At 49.0% G+C, this 20,432-nt stretch overlaps 1 protein-coding gene across 1 annotated transcript in view; it reads left to right on the top strand.

Moving 5' to 3' along the window:
- FKBP4 (FKBP prolyl isomerase 4) overlaps positions 1-20,432 on the top strand; it is a 32,098-nt gene that overhangs the window by 7,610 nt on the left and 4,056 nt on the right. The window contains exons 3-6 of the mRNA XM_050966074.1: positions 223-365; positions 10,865-10,985; positions 11,472-11,628; positions 19,145-19,235. Coding sequence (XP_050822031.1) covers positions 223-365; positions 10,865-10,985; positions 11,472-11,628; positions 19,145-19,235 — 512 coding nt within the window. The remainder of the gene's footprint in view (positions 1-222; positions 366-10,864; positions 10,986-11,471; positions 11,629-19,144; positions 19,236-20,432) is intronic.

The raw sequence follows: 20,432 nt of genomic DNA, 5'->3' as shown, positions 1-20,432 counted from the left end.
GCACTGTAGGCCAGATTTTGATTACTTCCACATTTTGACTTGAGTGGAATTAATCCTGATGTATGCAAGATGAGATGAGAGCAGAATCAAGTCTGTACTTTCTATAAAGTGCCCAATCAGTTTTTGGGTGTGTTGTGTAATAGTAATGACCAGTATCTCCTGGCTATTGACTTCTTTGATATATGCCTAGCAGTTATATGACCTGAGTTCTGATTTGTGCAGGTGAGGTGATCAAAGCTTGGGACATTGCTGTGGCAACTATGAAGATTGGGGAAATCTGTCGGATTACCTGCAAACCAGAATATGCCTATGGTTCTGCTGGGAGCCCCCCTAAGATACCTCCCAATGCCACATTGATTTTTGAGGTAAGTAGGGACTGTCATTGACTACACTCTGTGTAAGAAAGATGGTGCATTCTCAGTAGAATGTAAGGAGTGCATCTTAACTCCACCAAGTGACACTTGCTTACCTGTAAATTCCCTTCATTAGCTTGGAAAACTGGGTAGGTCTGTCAGTGGGAATAGAAAGGGATGGTCCTTGCCCTCAGAATCCAGGACCATCTTGTGAACCTGCAAAAAGATCAAGGGGCTGGAGGAGAGAACTGTATGATCTGTTACTATATTAATCTGATCCACACTGTAGATCTGGTAGCAGGCATAAGGGAGAATGACATAGGGGTGTAGTAAGGCAGTCAGCAGTCCAAAATAATACATTTTAAAAGTGAAATACTCCTTTATATAAAGAGAGAGGAAGGATGGTCTGGAAGGGCAGAGCATGAGCATTCCAGGGTTCTATTCCCAGCTGCCATTGACTTGCTGTGTTACTTAAGGGAACTTAAGTAAAGGGGTTCTGTAAAATGCGAATAAGGGCTAGTGTACACTAGGAACTTACACTGACACATCTACATCTCTCAGGGATGTGGATCTATACCGACCTAATCTCCAGTGTAGACAGTGCTAGGTGGACAGAAGAATTTTTCCATCAACCTGCCTCTCAGGCAGATGGATTACCTATGCCAACAGGAGAAACCCTCCATCAGTATAGGTAATGTCTACACTGAAGTGCTGCAAGTTACCCTGGTACTTCCTTATCTCAGAGGCATAATTAATTTTAGTAAAGCAATTTAAAAAAATTGTATGTCTCGTATCTAAGGATCTTAACAATGAAGGAAGAAAACTGGTTAAGATTTGAAGTAGTTGGAAAAATGAAAGTTAAGAACCTACTTCCATTTTGCAGGGTTCAAACCAAACCTACTTTTCACTTTATTGAAACAACTATAAAATTTTCATTTACCCAAAAAAGCCACTAATGGTAACAACGATAGGATAAATGTCTCTTAGAGATAAGATAGGTGAGGTAATATCTTTTATTGGACCACCTTCTGTTGATAGAAGAGACAAATGTTTGAGCTGCACAGTTGTTTTTGCCACAATTTCACACAACTTGAGAGACAGTTTAGGATTTTTAAGTCTAAACCAACTTTGTTCCAAAATTGTGACCAGCTCTAGTTAAGATGTCCAGAGTTCATCAGTAGCCTTAAAACTACAAATTGTAGTTCTTCTGCAAGAATGGAATATCTTGCTAATCCTTAAAGTAAGGTAAGGGAGCAGTTGCAATGTGGTCCAGAGTACACTGGTGATCTGCAGAGAACTGGCTAGTCACATAGGCCTGGATCCACAAAGGGACTAGTGGTTAGGATATGGGAGACCCTGGGTCCATTCCACCTACCCCAGTGACTATTTAATTACTGGTTTAAAGTGGAACAGCATCAACAGGAGAGAGACTAAGACCTACATCAGACTATCCCATAGTTCAGTGGTTAGAGCACTCAACTGAGAGATGGGAGACCCCTGTTCAAATATCTTCTTTCCATTAGACAGAGGGTAGAATTGAACTGAGATCTCCCACATCCCAGGTGAGGGCTCTAATCGCAGGGCGCAGAACTATAAGGGAGGGACCACCACCGTCTTCTTAGAGTGGGTACTGATCCTGTGAGCATGCTCTGAGCACGCTTAACGCATCAGGACTCAAAAGTGAGATAGGTGTGGGCAACACTAATCTTCCCCTGGTTCAAGGATCACAGGAGGGTTTAGGTGGGAGATGGGCATCCAGACATCTCAAGTGAGGCAGCAGTGTGCATGCCCAGAGGCAGGATCTTGGCACCTAGGGAACTTTTTCAGTGACACTTAGGTGCTGAGTGAGTTTAGGTACCCACAGGGTTAGGTGACAGCTGAGCAGTGGTTTTGTGGATTGTAGAGGTGCCTAAGTCCATTTGTGGCTCTTGGCCTTAATGCTGGCACTTTTCCCTTCCTCCTCCTGCTACAGATGTCTAAGGTCTTCATTGCAAGCAGCCTGGAGGCCTGTAAAAGCAGTTGGAAACAGAAGGAGGCAACTTACCTGCCTCCACGAGGAGCCACTCTTGCATAAGAGGAAGTGGGCGCAGCCTTTAACTATTAGGCACTAATTCCAGGGCTGCTCCACCAGCCACCAAGACCAGAGGAGTGGCTGGGTGAAGAGGGAATGAAGTAGATGGGCAACATATCTACAGTGAGGGTGCAGAGTAGAGGAACAGAATGGATAGGAGAGGAACATTAACTCATGTCAAAAGGAACAAAACTTAAGTCGCTAAATCTTGTTCTTTGTATTGTAATCCTTCCTATCGTAACTTTTTTTCCATGTAAGCAGTTGCTGCAGCTGCCATAAGGGAATTCCGGGTTTGTGACTGGAAGTGTGTGTGTGTACTGGGGATGAGGGGGAGAGGGAGAGAAAGATAGTCACATGGAACAACTTCTTCATGTGTTCTCCATACTTTGGGAAAGCTTTACCCCTGTTGGAAGGCATGTAGCTCCCTGCTTGGTTTGTGGGATGTTCTCAGTTGAACAGGAGAAACGTAGAATTTGAACTGAGATCCTTGCAAGTGTCTAAAAAGAAAAAAAATTACATTTCTGTGGTTCCTTCTGTCAGAGGGAGATGACTTTGTAAAAAGTAGTTAACGTTATCCCATCTTACAGGAGGGAGGTGGAGGAGAAGAATACACACCCAAGGTAACAACTTGCCCACTATCATAGCAGTTCTGTGGCAGAGTGGGACTAGAACACAATCTCCTGCTCCCTGTAGATCAGGAATAGGCAAACTACAGCCCGAGGGCTCCATGCGGCCCTTTTGACTTTTTAATCTGGCCCTTGAGCTCCAGCTGGGAAGCAAGGTTGGGGGCTTGACCCACTCCACACATGCTGGGGCTCCATGCAGCTCCTGGAAGCAGTGGCATGTCCCCCCCTCTACCACCTACATGTGGGGCAGCCAGGGGCTCTGACAGTGCCCCTGCAGCTCCCATTGGCCAGCAACTATGGCCAGTGGGAGCTGCAGGGGCAGCGCCCGTGGACAGGGCAGTGCACAGAGCCACCTGGCTGAGCCTCTGCATAGGAGTCGGAGGGCGGACATGCCACTGCTTCCGGGAGCTGCTTGAGGTAAGCACCACTCGGAGCCTGCACCTCTGACCCCCTCCTGCGCCCCTGCCCCAGCCCTGATTCTCCCCCTTCCTGCCCTTCAAACCCCTCGGTCCCAGCCCAGTGCACCATCCTTCACCCCAACCCCTCAGTCCCAGCCCCACCTCCAGCCAAAACCCTCACCCCTTTCCCCACCTCAGCTCCCAATTTCATGAGCATTCTTGGCCTGCCATATAATTTCCATACCCAAGTGTGGCTCTCCAACCAAAAAGTTTGCCCACCCCTGCTGTAGACAACGCTGCCTCCCTTGTAAAAGCAAATAAATTGCCTTTGTTTTTTCCCCAATTATTACGTTCATTCATTTATTTAACTGATTCATCGTGAAGAGGCAGGAGTATGGGGCAAAAGGTCTCTGATTCTGACTTAGTCACTCATTCTAGTTTTTCTAGGGGCAAGGAGGTTTTACTTGCCTACTTAACAAGGGTGTCTGAGACTGACTAGTTCAAAGCATCATCTACGTTAGTGTTACTGGCATAGCCCGTCTGTTGGGAGATGGGGGAGTGTTGCTGACATAGCTATGCTGGCAAAAAAACAAACAAACCTAGTATATATGCACCTATACTGATACTAAAGTGTCTTGTGCTGGTAAAGCTTATTTTGCTCTGTTGAGCCAGCATAAGCTACATCAGCATAAGCAGGATAACTGGGTCTATGCAAGAGGGGTTTGCTGCTTTAACTATACCAACATAGTTTAATGTCAAGTTTTAAGTGTAGACCAGGCCAAAGTTTGTACAGTGATTTCTAAAATGTGAAACACTATAAAAGGATAGTCGTCAGTGTCTTATTTAATGATCCTGTCAGTTCATCGTTAATGGAAAATGGAGGCTGGTCAACACTGCTGAGAATGTAAATAAAATCTAGTGTGACCCCTCGACATGTCTGTCCTTCATTCTCCTGTTAACTTCTGTGCACTGAAGCACCTGTCTGCATGAAGATATTTCTACTACAGAAGTTTGTAAAACCTTACGGCCAGTGATCAGCATTTGCCCATGTGAGTAGGTCCATTGAAATTAACAGGGGTACGTATGCAATTAACTGTTTTTGTTAATGGGAGTAATGGGTTCACAATCTAGATGTAAAATAAAGACCTTGCAATCATCATTACTCAGGATCTCTCCCTCTAGCTAGTTATGGTTCATTTGTGTTAGGTTATTAGGCTATGCATGTATATGCTGCATTGCACCCTATAATAATACATCCTTGTGTATGTGCATGCGCACACACAAGCAGAATTATAAAGAGAGCCTGAGAAAAGGAAGGGACCATTTTGGTGAGGACAGCTTCAATGCTGGAGGGCCTAAACCTCCACTGTGACAGCCCTCTAATGCAAGGGTGTGAATTTTCCCAGGGTCAAAGGGACAAATAAGTTTGTTTTTTTATTTAACCTTACTGTAACTGTACTTGAACATGAGCAGCTGCCAGCTGACCAGAAATATACATTGGGGCATTAGAATCAAACCCCCAAAACAAAACACTCTACTTGGCTAGTTGAAGAAGCCAGTCCAGTGACTCAGCTAGTAGTGGGTATAGCTCTGCATGTAAGTAGAAAGTGATGGCTAAGTAGAAAGCAACTGTTTCTCTGCTAGATCAAGGAGAGCTCATTCTTTAGCCCAAGGCAGAGTCTCTGCATTTCACAAGAGTTCAGCTCAGTGACCAGGCAACCAGTTTAGTTATACTAGCTGCCAGCTATCATGTGTCGCACATTTAAATATATGTGAGAAGATGCTGCCTCTATTTGAAATGAGCTCTGTGGGGCATACGTCTATTAACCTCTTTTTGATGTTGGAAAATTTAAAATACAGGTTTATTCCAAAAAAGTATAATGGCCATGTTCACTGTCAGTACAGTATGAATGAGTAGCAATAAGCATGGAGCATCTTTGAAAGCATGAACGTGCTCTGAAACACTTCCTCCTTACCTTCATGGCTTGCGAATATGAAAACTCCTCTGGATGCTTTGAAAGAGAACTCCACATGAGATCATCTGTATTTTGTATGTATACATACATACATACATACATACATACATTTTTACAAGCTCAGGTGTTCCACTGCCATTCTGCCAAAGCCCCCAATAACACAAGTATAGCTGAATCTCAGCCTTTCTGTTTTCCTAATTGCCCATGCTTTCTTAAGTGGGGATCTGTGTAACGTGTTATGGTTATATAGTTGTGAATAAACAAAAAAAAACAGTCCTTTGTTTTATAGAAACAGGTGCCTGTTATTGCTTAAAAGAGAAAAGGTCTGTTTCTCCAGAAGGCTGCTCTGCACCCAATGCCCTTTGCTCCTCACTACTTTAAATGATACTTTGAGTCATCCTGCAGCATGAACTAGGTGGCCTTGAATCATCTGTGGTGAAGCTCCTCAAAGGTATTTAGGTGCCTAACTTCCATTGACATCAGTTAGAGTTAGGTGCCTAAATAACTTTGAGGATCTAGGCCAAGGTCTCTGTGATGTCTGTTTCCAAGCCCAGATTACCCTTCCTAGCAAAGAGAGGTCTTCTGTTTCCCCCTCCTACAAACAGCACCCCCCAAAGTGACTACGAAGTAGAAAGGGAGGATGCTATCAGCTGCCTCTGTCAGCACTGGGAAAGTGGTTGTGTGGGGGGCAGGGTCGGAGAGGTGCACATCATCCCTTCCCTTCTTGTGCAGTTTCCTAGCAGAAAATGATTAGTGCCTTGGCCTGAGTTCATTTCTCCAAGCCAGGGATTCCTCCTTCTAAGGCAGGTTCAGGAGCCTGTTTTGTAGTGTGAAAATTCCATCGCATACATCCCTTCCTTCCCAGATGTTCCGGGGGGAGGGGGAGAAAGGAGGGGAACAGGCCACAGGTTTCTTACCTAGAAACCATGCTCATCCCTGCACGTTCATAGGAGCATTAGTCCAGAGGCTCTGATTTGTTCAGATGGGGCGACCAAAAACCTGAGACGTTACTGTGAAGGTTGGAGAAGTCTGTCAGATTTCCTGCAAAACAAAATACTCCCATGACTCTGCTAGGAGCCCCCCTAAACCACCTCTCAATGCACACATGATCTCCCTCCTCACCTTGAGGACTTTCCTAACAAAAAGTGTTAGAGTTTTGGGCTGAGTTCATTCCTCTAGGCCAGGGAGTCCCATTTGAAGGGAGAGCCAGGAGAGTCCTTGGCTGGGTGGCTCCACTGGAATGCACTGCTGTGGAGACCACAGGGCCTCTGTACAGATGTGCCTGTGGATTTGTAGGGATGTGCCTGGCTTGGAGCTGTGGCCTGTTCCCCCTGATGGAATGTCTGTGGAGGAAGTTTATGATGGAATTCTCTCACATTTCCTCCCTCTTTGCCCTGTCATGCGAGTTTCCCCACGAGAGGGAGGTAGTCTGCCTCAGAGCATTTAACCTGGTTTATATCCCCAAGAGGGACTGTGATAAGAATACCAGTTACATCAAGGAGATGAGTTTACATTCCTCCCCTGTCCCACTGAAAAATGCTGCATTGTTCTGATCTAATAGCTCAAAAAATAAGATTGGCCCGCTGCCTTGTTGTATACCTTGAGGCCCAGGAGCCAACGGTACCCTGCATCCTCTCCAGGCACTGTGGGGATACAAGACCTTTCTGACTAAAGTGGGTTTTTTTGCGGTTTATTCATGCAAAAAGAGAAGTAACATTAAAGCTCTGGTGAGAAAATCATTATAATCATTTTAAGTGGCTCAGCTTGATTCTAACCCAGCAAAGACTGCAAATACACTACAGCTTTTATGCCTGGTGAGAAATGTGTTTTGATCTTCCAAATGCTTGTGCTGAGCAGACTGGGAGGAGCTTTTCTGTAAAGAAATAAGTTCCAGTAATATGACGCAAATGACTTTCCTGAGAACCTTAGGAGAAAAATTCCAAAAAGCGAGTGCTTCTCTTCTGAACTGAAGTCTGTTTTTCACTAACCTCAACCTGCTCCTGCCTGTCCTCTGCCTCCTGCTTCCCCCTGCTGCTATTATGCCTCAGACTCTTAACACGAGTGCTCTAGTACTGAGTGTTTAAGCAGTGAGTTGGGGCCTCCAGCCTTTCTTTTCCCAGTAGGAGTTCTTCCACCCATCTGCCTATCCCTTCCCTGCCCTATATCCAGATGAGCAATGAAAGAAGGAACCATCCCCCAGACATAGAGCTTCCTATTCCTTGCCTTCTGCACCTGATCCCGATTTAGCTGAAGTCAGTTAAGGAATCAATAAGGCACTTAACCAAAGTAAGTGTGTCCACGTCACAGGGTTGCACTGATTTACTAAATCAGTTTCTAAACCCATTTAACTAAGCCAGTGTAATTTTTCTTTTTATGAAATAAAGGCCCCAGAATGTAAATTTCCCTTTATTACCACATGCACATTAGCCAGTTAATTGTGGGGTTTGAATGATGTTACAAAGTGAGAATCTGCTAGCCACAAGAAGCCCCATTCTGCAGGAGAGGGGAGCAGGCCCTCAACTGGTTATAACTCTGTGTTTCGTTGACCTGGGCAGGTCCACTGTGCTTCTGGTAGGCTGTTCTAATTTACACCAGCTGGTCACAGTCCTCAAGGGACCATCTGCGGGCTGAGAATTTCTAGAGAACAGCAGTGCTCCAGCCAGGACCCCTTCCTCTCTACACCTGGGACAAGTGTGAGGGAGAGTATAGAACAAGGGCTCTCAGACTTTTGTACTGGTGACCCCTTTCACACAGCAAGTCTCTGAGTGCGACCCTCCCCCCCCCCAACATTAGAAACACTTTTTTATATATTTAACACCATTATTAATGCTGGAGGCCAAGCGGGGTTTGGGGTGGAGGATGACAGCTTGTTGCCCCCATGTAATAACCTCGTGACCCCCTGAGGGGTCCCGACCCCCAGTTTGACAACCCCTGGTATAGAACCAGCTTTATGCCCATTGAGAGCTTCCCTCCCCAAACAAGGAGCTTCTCAGCTGGCCAGATAAAGCTACTAGCCAACCCTGTATTGCCAGTCGAGCAGTGCTATAGTCCTGGATTGTGGGGAGACTGACCCAGGAAATCTTTCCAACAGTTGTTAGACACACCCAAAGGATTAAAGCCAGTTATGGCTTGGGATTAAAGCTAGTTCTGAAAATCCAAACCAAATACGCAGTTATTGTGGAACTATTCCCTTTTCTGTAGGGAGGGGCAAATCCCTTCCTAAAGTGTCTCAGTCAGAAAGTCCTGACTCCCCTGCAGTGATATTATGTGCCATTGAAAAAAGAGGGAGAAGCCTAGTGCATTCTGGAAGAGGGTTAGTGAGAAACAGAAATGAAAGTGCCTTCTCATGACTGGCTTTGTACACAGTAGGCTCAGGAGTGTGCAGTTGGAGATTGAGCAGCTGTCTCCTCACCCTGCCAGCATTTGGCACTGGTCACAGGCTGGACTCTTTTCTCATTTTCCCCTCCTTCTGCCAGATTCAATATGTGTTTAAAAGTAAAACAGAGAGGACTAGGACAGAGTGTGAAAAAGATAGATACATGCTAGCATAGGGTTTCAAATTCTTTATGAACCTGGGACAAAGACTTGACATCAGCAAAGTGTTGTGGAATAAATTGGCTTGTCCTGCTCTGGTCTTTCTCCCACTTTTCTGTGGTCAGAGTGTTAATCTGGGATCAGGAGCCCAAACAAGTTGAGAAAGAATTAACTGGAATCAAAGGCTGATCATAGCTCAAAATTATCCCTTAAAAGAAAGTCCCAAGAGAGAAGTGTCATCAAATTGTGCAAGTAGAATAAGTTGTTTACAAGTGTCAACACCTTTCCAGATCCAGACATTCTGGTCCATTCTGTGAGCCTCCACCGCAATGACCTTGGGCAAATTTGTTTGCCATCTTAAAACAGGGTGCGTTAGTCTAAACAAGGCTGATTATAACAACCGTGTTGCTCATTTATACTCTTTGTTTTTACCATCAGTCTCACTATAGCATGTTTATTGGTCAAAACAACCTCTTGTTACCATTGTTATAACATAAGACTTGCCATAGGTGATCAGCTTGCTGGTCCATCCTGTTTCCAACAGTGACCCAAGCCAGATACCTCAGGGGAAGAAATATCAATTCTTTAAATCTGGAACTAGACTCTCATGCCACACTATCATTGAGAACACAGGATCGTGTTCCAGCCGGCTCAATTTCCAATTGTAATGGGCAGTTTGCGTTTCCCTTTCAGCAGCCTACACACTCAGAGTCAGTTTGGCTTCACCCTCCTCAGTACACCTGAAATGTAGCGTTTCCCAACCTGGCCCCCTTCTCTTCAGGGTGGGCAAGACTAGAGAAGAACATGGATGGAAATAAAACGAGAGCAGCAAGTGTGCTAGGGCCCAAGAGAAGGATACTATGGTGGATGGGGGATCCTCAGTCACCAGTCCATCACAAGGGGAGAAAGAGGGCAAATTAATATAGGTTGGGAATCACTGAGTTCAGCTGAGATAAAACTGGGCTGAGCCTCAGCTCTGTCTAGACCCCCTGAAGAGCTCCTCCTGGGTTTCCTTTGATCCCATGGGACCAGCCCCTTGGAATCTGTCTCGACTGGGGCTCCAGTCCAGTGCCTATTGAAGTCAATAGGAGTTTGTCCATTGATGTCAGTGAGAGCAGGGTCATGCCGCAAGTGAGCAGCTTGCTTCAGCTCACATAGCTGCACTTGATGTTTCTGCGTGTTCCCTCTCACTCCCTCCTCTCTCTGCCCATCTTTTCCATTTCCACCTCTTTTTGGCTCATGTCCAGCCCTGACCCACTTAACATTTCTGTTCCATCCAGATTCCTATCTGAGAGCAGGTCATGGCCATGCCTGCTCATAGTGCACTGAGTTCCAGCTCAGCACCAAAGCGGCAACCATGAGCAAGTCCATCAGGCTTTAAAATGCTGGTCTTTAATGTTACTTCTGCTATGCTGCCTGTGTTCCATGGGGTATTCGGTGTAAATGCTCACCCCGTGCTCCTCCCACACAAACGCACACTGCTTTTAATCAGCCTGTGGAAGGACAAGGACTGGATCTCGCCCAAAGTGTCATCCTGACTTCACCCTGCATCATTGTTGGCAGTTAAACAGTACTTGGAAGGCAGGTCTGTGGAATCACAAAGCTTGTTAATGGTCCAAGCCATTCAGGCTTTTGTGTCCTTTGGGGGCTTCCAGCCACTAGAGGGCTAGATGTAATCACAGACACCTGAGCTGCTCTGTCTCCAACCTGCAGAAGGGCAGTTGCACTCTGCACAGGGAAGTAGCCCCTTGTCTGATGCCTGAAACATACAGTCCTTTATGGCAGCAGGATTTTCAAAGGCCTCTCTGCTGCTGCTGCTTTTCCTCTCATGATGAGGGACTGAACTACACAAGACTGCTGCTTTGACACCACAGGAATTAATGTAAGGCTGTCCTTTTCTCTGCAGATAGAGCTGTTTGAGTTTAAGGGAGAGGATCTCACGGAGGATGAAGATGGCGGAATAATCCGAAGAATCCGTACGAAGGGCGAAGGCTACTCCAAGCCCAATGAGGGAGCCCTTGTAGAGCGTAAGTCTGTTTCGGGGGCAAATGCAGGAATATTAAAGGAAGTTGCCTTGTGAGCGGGTAGCAGGGAGGGATGGCTGGCCACTAGGTAGCAAAGGAGCCATACCAAAACCACCTCTCATTCTACTGCTGCACAGCTTTTATCCTTCTACCAGAAACCTGACTTGGGGACTCAGGAGGCATTGTAGGGCTGCTGAGGTGCCTACCCTCCTTGACAAGAAGAGCCAGACATTTTTCAGGAAGATAGAGAGCAAGGGGAAAGTTCTGACATTTGTTCAGTGTTGCACAAAGAAGACAACCCAGATGTCAAGTGAAAGGGTTTATTGGGTTTAGCACCAGATGTTACATTTGCTGCCCAGACAGTCTTTTTAAGGGAAAGAAGTTGCTTTTTACAAGGAAGCCTGGCATTCCCCTGGCTCCCTCTGCTAGCTTTTCTCTCGCTGCTCTAGATACCCTCTAACCTGCCTGTGGGATTTTTTTATATCTCAGTCCAGCTAGAAGGTCGACATGGAGATCGAGTGTTTGATAAGCGGGAGCTGCGATTTGAGATTGGAGAAGGAGAAAATTATGACCTTCCTCCTGGCCTGGAACAAGCAATTCAGAAAATGGAGAAGTCAGAGGAGTCTGTGGTGTATCTCAAACCAAGGTAAACATCTGCTAAACTCTAATGGTTTCACTAGACTGTGACCCTGGCCCAAGGTGGCCCCAGTCCTTCTGTCTTTTGATTATTCTGGGTGTGTTTGCAGCTCGGAGGAGTGGGTGTGTTTTTTAATTAGTGTAGTTCTGTCCCCTCATCCCCCAAAATACCCTGGTCAAAATGTGGATGGCCCCAGAAACCTGATATCTGGGAAGTATCTAGCCAGCTAAGACTCCAGCTGAAGAAGCAGCCAAACTGGAATGCGTGTGGTCATGAGCTGCATTCCCCACTGTTGGTGTGGAAGAGTAGCACTGACTATAGAGTTCATGTAGGAACATAGGGATTGCTCTACCAGAACGGAGCGATAGTCTAGCTAATGCAGCTTCAGAGGCTAGGGAGAGGTGTAAAAAATGTATGCTGCTCCTAACTATTCAGCACAAAACTGTGGTGGTCAATCCCTTCCTGCCCCCCCAAGAGTGATTATGCTCTGAAGCACTTGGATTCACAGCCATTGTCATTTTCATCCCAGCCCGTGGGACTTCTCATGCTGTTCCTATTTGTATAAATGTGCATGCCCTTTATTGACTCTTAATAAGCTATTTACCTCAGTAATACTCAGTGTACAGTGATGCATGTGAATGAGCTGGGGGTAGAGGATGGACATTCTTGAGATCAGCCTTTTGGCCAGTCTGATGTGAGAAAACAGCCAGCTCACAGATGCTGAGGTTAGGAGAGAGGCTGTTATAAAATCCCTTCGCTGATAGAACAGCTATGAACATTTTGAGAGGTCTTTGGGGAGAAGAAAGAATTTCTCCGCTTTCTCTGAAACAAGACCAGTTTCTGTCCAAACCCTGCATCCACCAGGGGACCTGTTTCAAAGATACATGTTTTTGAGTGAACTGAGAATGGCTCGGCCTGGGGTATGGAGAGCCAGATATGGCAACTTTTTTGATGGTCCTGCATGTAAGTAGCAGTTCTTCTTCGAGTGATTGCTCATATCCATTCCAGTTAGGTGTGTGCGCCGCGCGTGCACATTCGTCGGAAAACTTTTACCCTAGCAACTCAGTGGGCCGGCAGGTCACCCCCTAGAGTGGCGCCATCATGGCGCTTGATATATACCCCTGCCGGCCCACCCGCTCCTCAGTTCCTTCTTACCGCCCGTGTCGGTCGTTGGAACAGTGGAGCGCGGCTTAGCTGACCTCCACTTCCCTAGCTACTCGTAGTTCTCGTATATAGTTATGCAGTTATAATCCTTTTATATATATATTTGTATAGTTATACGTTTTTTTCTTTGCTAACATAGTTAGTTTAGTAATTGTTAGCGGGGTTCAGGAAGTAGCCCCTTCCATGAACCCGGTGCTGGAGCCCATGCACGGCTCACCGGGTTTTAAAATGGGCTCGGCCTGCCAGAAGCCGATGCCGAAGGGAGATCCACACGACTCCTGTTTGAAGTGCCTCAGGGAATCACACTTGACAGCTAAGTGCCCCATTTGCAAGGCTTTTAAGCCGAGAACAAAAAGGAGCGGGACTTTCACTTACCCCTCCACCTTTGGCGCCGAGCGATGATCACGCGGCTGGCAGAAGCGCCTCCTCGGCACCGGACCCCGCCGGTACTGCCAAGGCCTTTCGGCACCGGCCGTCGCCGGCACCGAAGTCGACTCGGCACCGCTCCCTTCCTCCGAGGTCGAGAGAGCCTACAATTCCTGCTGGTGCCTGACAGCTCCCCGGCACGCGCCGTGGTTGAGCCCCCTGCTCCTGCTGCTTCCGTGCCACCTGCATCGCAGCCAGAGAGCTCGTCTAAGTCGGATTGCCCGGCACCGAGACCTGCAGAGGCACCGATGACATCGGCACCGTCGATTCCAGTCCCCCAGGGCCATTGAATCCAGTGCCTGACAGCTCCCCGGCACGCGCCGTGGTAGAGCTTACTGCTCCTGCTGCTTCCGTGCCAACTGCACCGCAGCCAGAGAGCTCGTCTAAGTCGGATCGCCCGGCACCGACACCTGCTGAGGCACCGACGACGTCGGCACCGTCGATCCCGGTCCCACAAGGGCCGTAGAATCCGGTGCCTGACGGCTCCCCGGCACGCGCCGTGGTTGAGCTACTGCCCCTGCTGCTTCCGTGCCAACGGCACCGCAGCCAGAGAGCTCGTCTAAGTCGGATCGCCTGGCACCGACACCTGCTGCGGCACCGACGACGTCGGTACCGTCGATCCCGGTCCCACAAGGGCCGTAGAATCCGGTGCCTGACGGCTCCCCGGCACGCGCCGTGGTTGAGCTACTGCTCCTGCTGCTTCCGTGCCAACGGCACCGCAGCCAGACAGCTCATCTAACTCGGATCGCCCGGCACTGACACCTACCGAAGCTCTGACGACCTCGGTACCGTCCATCCCGGTCCCACGAGGGCCGTCGAATCCGGTGCCTGACAGCTCCCCAGTATGCACTGTGGTTGAGCCTGCTGTTCCCTCCACGCCGGAGACATTACCAACGGCGAGGGATCTCATTGCCATGACAGAGTCGATGCTGCCTGACCCCGGCACCGCCGGTGCGGGTAATACAGTCTCTTCATGTGACCGTCCTCTGTCAGCACAGCAGAGCGGCACCGTTCATGATCACGGTCCCGCAGACACTCCAGATCCTGTCGGCACGCCCGACACCACTTGCAGTCCCGGTGCTGTTTTCCTCATCGGTACTGGTCGCACTCGCTGCACCGGTCGGTATCCCGTTCGCCGACCCGCTATCGGCACCATTCCGACTCCCGGCACCGCGACAGGTACCTTGACTCCTGTAGCCTCTCCCCGAGCCTCGAGATCTCGGTCGACCTCCAGGCACCATTCTGGTTGCGGGTCTGGATCTCGTTCCAGGTACCGGTACGCCTCCCGGTGCCGGTTCCCGGTGCCGAGTTGGGCAAGGTCCGACAGAGTCAGAGACTCTGCCTGTGCCTTCTTTTAGTACCTCCATGGCCATCCGGACACGCATCCGTGTCATCCCACATGCGCAGATCTTATGCTCAGGACCACGATTCTGATATGATGGCCAGCGGGCGCCAGCCCCGAAACCGAAAGAGGCTTGGCGAATGAACCTGTTTGGCCGCCAGGTGTACTCTGCAGAGGCCCTGCAGCTCTGGGTAGCAAAGCAACAAGCCTTGCTTAGCTGCGATAATTATAGCACCTGAGTGAGTTTAGTTTATGGAGTTTCTCCCTCAAGACTCCCGCCAAGAGTTCGCTGCCGTCTTGGAGGACGGGGGAAAAAAAAAAAAAAAGGTACCCAGAGCGTCCCTCCAGGCCTCGTTGGACGCAGCAGACTCTGCAGCCAGGACTCTGGCCTTTGGTGTCGCCATGTGGTGCATCTCATGGCTTCAGGTTTCAAACCTCCGGCCGGAGCTGCAGTATGCCATTCAGGATTTACCCTTTGTTGGTAAAGGCCTTTCGCGGCAAAGACAGCCCCAGGCTTCCAAGCCTGATGGACAATAGGGTCCTAATGCGCTGTCTCAGCATGCATATGCCAGCGACCAAACGCAGGCCTTTCTGTCCCCAGCCGCCATACTCTGTGCCTAGCCAGAGACAGGACTTTGGCAAACGGCGAGGCCAAGGTGGTCGCAGACGAACGTCAGGACCCCTAAAGAGCCAAGGTCAAGGTCCCTCGCAATTACCACTGGGACCAAAGACGAACCTTCCAAGGTGCGCCTGAGGGCGGTGTACCAGTCACAGGCCGCGATCCCAATCCCGCTTTGTCCTGGCGTGGCCCCAGTTAATTTCAGATCGCTGGATCCTGCGCACGGTGGAGCATAGGTACCACCTCTAATTTGTTCCAGCCCTGTCCCCCTTCAGGGACCCCTCTCACGAGCAATTCCTCGTACAAGAGGTGCAGACGCCGATGGACGAAAGGGGCAAGGGGTTTTACTCCCGTTATGCCCTAGTCCCCCACTCGAACGCAGGTCTCAGACCTTCCTAGTCCTGCACGGACTCAACCGGTTTAGGATAAGGTTGAAGTTCCGCACGGTATCCCTGGGAACCATTATTCCATCCTTGCCTCCTGGGGGCTACTATGCCACCCTGGATATGAAGGACGCGTACTTTCGCAACGCCATCTTCCCTCCGCACAGGAGATACCTCCGCTTTCTAGCCAACTGTCAGTACTTCTGGTTTACGGCCATAGTCGCCGCCTACCTTCGCTGATGTCGGATATGCGTTTTTCCGTATCTGGACGATTCGCTTATCCGAGGAGACTCTGAGACACAAACCACTCAGCGCGTGGGCATCGTCACGGTCTTATTCACAGGTCAAGGCCTGATGATTACTATAGAGCAATCCACTCTGGTTCCCACGCAGAGGTTGGACTTCCTAGGGGCTATCCTGGTCTCCTACCTAGCCGGAGCCTGCTTATCACAACTGCGGTTTTAGGCGATGGTAACAATCATCTGAGGTCTGCAGGCTTTCCCAACGACCTCGGCTCGTACTTGTCTCAGTCTCCTGGGTCCATGGTTGCCCGCAAGTTTGTAACCAAACACGCCAAGCTCCGCCTCTGTCCTCTCCAAGTCCAGCTCACCTCGGCGTACCACCCGGACAGGGAGCCAATGGTCATGGTAGTCACCGTTCCCTCGAGCACCTTAGGCTCCCTAGAGTGGTGGCTATCTCCCTCCCTGGTGTGGGCAGGGATGCGGTTTCATCCGCCCCAGCCCTCACTGCCCCTGACGACGGACGCGTCATCTCTCTGCTCAAGTGCTCATGGTCACCTCCGAGCTTAAGGCCTTTGGTCTTCTCGGGAGCTGGCATTCCACATCAATGCCCCAAAAATGAGAGTAGTCCGCCTGGCGTGCCAGGGGTTCCAGCGGCAGCTGCGAGGCCTTTGTATCTCGGTGTTTACAGCCAACACAGCGGCCATGTGCTTCATAAATATCCAGGGAGGGACATGGTCCTCCCCCCTTTTGTCAGGAGGCCATCCATTTCCGGGACTTTTGCATGGCCCACTCGATGGAGCTGGTGACGTCCTTTCTCCCAGGCGTTCGGAACGTCTTGGCGCTTTGACTCAGCAGGTCTTTCCTGTCTTACGAGTGATCACTCTGCCCCATGTGAGGCGTTCCGCTTTCCAGAAGCGGAGATGTTTCCTCACATAGACCTGTTCGCACACCGCGAGAGCAGAAAATGCCAGATGTTCTGCTCCTTCCAAGGTCTCTCCTCGGGATTGATCTTGGACGCATTCCTGATGCCGTGGAAAGGCCAACTCCATTATGCCTTCCCACTGTTCCCACTGGTTCATTAGGTCCTGCTCAAACTCCGCAGGGGCAGAGCGCGCATCATCATGATCACTCCAGAGTGGTCCAGGCAGCACTGATATACCACGTTGCTCGGCCTGTCAATAACAGACCCAATTACCCTGCCACCCCACCCAGACCTCATCACTCAGGGCAACGACAGGCTTCGTCACTCGGACCTGCAGCCTCTTCGCCTCACGGTGTGGCTGCTGCATAACTGAGGCGGGGTGACAGGAAGCCTTCCACCTGGTCAACGTACCAGGCCAGGTGGAAGCGTTTCTTCTACAGCTGCAATACGCTCGATCTTGCTCCTGCTGAGGTCTCGATCCCCTCTATTTGGCCTGCCTCTGGCCTTCAGCGGCAGGACCTGGCGGTATCATCGCTGAGGATACACTCAGCAGCCATCTCTACCTTCCAGCCAGGCTAAGGTGGACGTTCCGTGTTCTCACGCTATATGGGTTCGAGATCCCTCAAGGGCTTGGAGAGCTTGCACCCTCGGGTGCGCCGCCCAGCCCCAACCTGGGACCTCAACCTAGTTTTAACCAGACTTATGTCTCCCCCAGTCGAGCCGTTCACGACTGGCCCTCTGCTATACCTGTCTTGGACGACAACTTTCCTCGTAGCTGTTACATCGACCAGACGGGTCTCCGAGCTCAGAGCTCTTACGGTGGTTCCGCCGTACACTAGGTTTCACAAAGACAAGGTGCAGTTATGACTGCACCCGGCTTTCCTCCCTAAGGTGGTTTCGGCCTTTCATGTTACCCACAGCTCAACGCAATGGGCACAACCATTGCACTCCTTGGACATCTGTGGAGTGCTCGCATTTATATTGCGCTGCCAGAACCATTTCGTAAGGTGCCCCAGCTCTGTCACGGTAGCGGGCCAAAGGGTGGGCTTGCTTGTTTTCCTCTCAGAGGATCTCATCTTGGGTGATGGCGGACTTCCGCACTTGTTATGATTTGGCTCATATTTCCCCAAGCCACATCATCGTACAGTCTACCAGGGCTCAGGCTTCATCTGCCGCCTTGCTGGCTCGTGTTCCTACCCACGAGATCTGTCGCGCAGCTCCATTGGTCCTCGGTCCATACCTTTGCTTCGCAGTATGCCCTGGTTCAACAGTCAAGAGATGCTGTAGCCTCTGGCTCAGCAGTTTTCATTCTGCCACATTTCACTCCGACCCCACCGCCTACGTAAGGCTTGGGATTCACCTAACTGGAATGGATATGAGCAATCACTCGAAGAAGAAAAGACGGTTACTCACCTTTGTAACTGTTGTTCTTCGAGATGTGTTGCTCATATCCATTGCACACTCGCCCTCCTTCCCCACTGTCGGAGTAGCCGGCAAGAAGGAACTGAGGAGCGGGTGGGCCGGCAGGGGTATATATAAAGCGCCATGATGGCGCCACTCTAGAGGGCGACCTGCCGGCCCACTGAGTTGCTAGGGTAAAAGTTTTCCGACGAATGTGCACGCGCGGCGCACACACCTAACTGGAATGGATATGAGCAACACATCTCGAAGAACAACAGTTACAAAGGTGAGTAACCGTCTTTTCCCCTTTCTAAAGAAATAAGGCAGATTCTGTGGAAAGGGGGAGATGCAGGCTCCATAGCAGGGTTGCAAGCAAGAGAAAAGTTTTGTCCTCATAGTTTCCAGCAAACCCTAGCTTGGTTTAGGTTTTGAAATATTTTAAACTGACTCTAGTGGTAGTGAACGATGCAGGTTAAACGCAGTTGGGACCAGAGTCCTCTGTTTATTCTCAGAATGGGTAGAGCACAGGCAGCAGCTAGACATGCTCCCTCACCCCAACATGCTGGCATCTGAGCTTGAGGGACTACCTTCAGGTGGGAGGAGGTAGTTCAGTGTCCAAGCTCATTAAATGCTTGGCCTCACAACAAGGGAGGCATCTAGTGCCAGTTACCAATAATTTTATGGTGTGGTCACATCCACTAGGAACTGAACTGAGACCAGCAAACTCATTTCATATAGGCCACCTAACAGCCATGAGATGTTAATAACTTTGGGTGACTGCTGACCCAAAATCAATACAAACTGGTAACCTAGAGATGAAAAACTTTGCATTCCAATCCCATGCAGTCACCCTGGCCCCACCCCTGCTGTTTTTAGGCAAAAACTGCTCATGCCTTTGTGTCTTTGGTAACACTCAGCAGAATGTGAATTTGATGCATCTATATAGGCATGTTCTCTTCGCTCCTGCTTCCCTAACAGAGAACAGGTCTAGCTGGATTCTTTAGAAGCCACTTATTTCTGTTACAGCTATGGTTTTGGGAGTGCTGGGAAGGAGAAGTTTCAGATCCCTCCAAACGCAGATCTGCAGTATGAAGTGAAACTCAAAAGCTTTGAAAAGGTAGGGATAAAGGGATGAAGTCCTGTTGGGATGGGGAGAGAGGTGTGTGTGGATACAGCCTTTGCCTGAGAGAGCAGGAGGAAGAGGTGAACCTTGATCAGCTGAGGATGGGAAAAACAATAAACCTATGGAAGGTGAAGTAGAATCGGAATCCTTGGCCAAAATCCCCTGTATTCTCAAGTATCAGAGGGGTAACTGTGTTAGTCTGGATCTGTAAAAGCAAAGAGTCCTGTGGCACCTTATAGACTAACAGACATATTGGAGCATGAGCTTTCGTGGGTGAATACCCACTTCATTGGATGCATGTCACCAACGAAAGCTCATGCTCCAATATGTCTGTTAGTCTATAAGGTGTCACAAGACTCTGTGTTGCCTGTATTCTCAGTGGACCCACATCTGCTTTGAGCAGCATCTCTCCTGCTGTAATCCAGTTCCCTCATGCTCAGTGGCAGTACCTCCACCCATTCTTCCATGCCTTCCTTCCTCTCCTTTCTCCATAAAAAGATGCAGCACATACCGATTGATTTCTGTAACGCTGCCTGCAGTGACTCAACAGCCTGAGTACCAACTTCAGGACAGACTGTTAGGAAGCAGGGCATAAACCCCACACTGCTTGTGAGTTTTATGCTTAGATTTCCCCAACCAGTTATCAAGTGTAAGCTCCTAAAGCAGTATAACAGCCTAATCATGGAGTCACAGACAGTCACCTTGGGTACTCCGATCTATTTTGCCACCCTAGTGAGCGTACTTTTGTGATAGATCATCCCTTACATCAAGAATCACAGCAATATTCAGGTCACTCCCAGTCCCAAAGGACCAGCACTTTACCCCAGATCAATTGCACCTTAGATCTCACACCAAAGACAATACCTGTAACCAATTCTATAATAAACTATCTAAAGATTTATTAAGTAGGAAGAGGAAACAGGAGTTATTTACAAGGTTAAAGCAGGTAAACAGATACACAAATGAGTTAAAATCTTAAATTTTGAAAAGTAATAGAAGTTTCTATAATAAGCAAGCTCTACAGACCTTTAGAGCTAACCCAGGTTAAGCACTGGGGATCTCTCACTTATGCCTAGTAAACCTTGCCCCCCACAGATCAAGCAGCATAGATTTCCTTCTGTTTGGTGTGATTCCCCTTATCCCTTGTGCTCTTAGGTGCACGCTCAGCATCTTCACAGGGGAAAGAGGGCG

This window comes from Gopherus flavomarginatus, chromosome 1 (assembly GCF_025201925.1).
Source record: "Gopherus flavomarginatus isolate rGopFla2 chromosome 1, rGopFla2.mat.asm, whole genome shotgun sequence".
Classification (NCBI taxonomy): Eukaryota; Metazoa; Chordata; order Testudines; family Testudinidae; genus Gopherus; species Gopherus flavomarginatus.
This window is presented reverse-complemented; position numbering and strand designations above follow the sequence as displayed.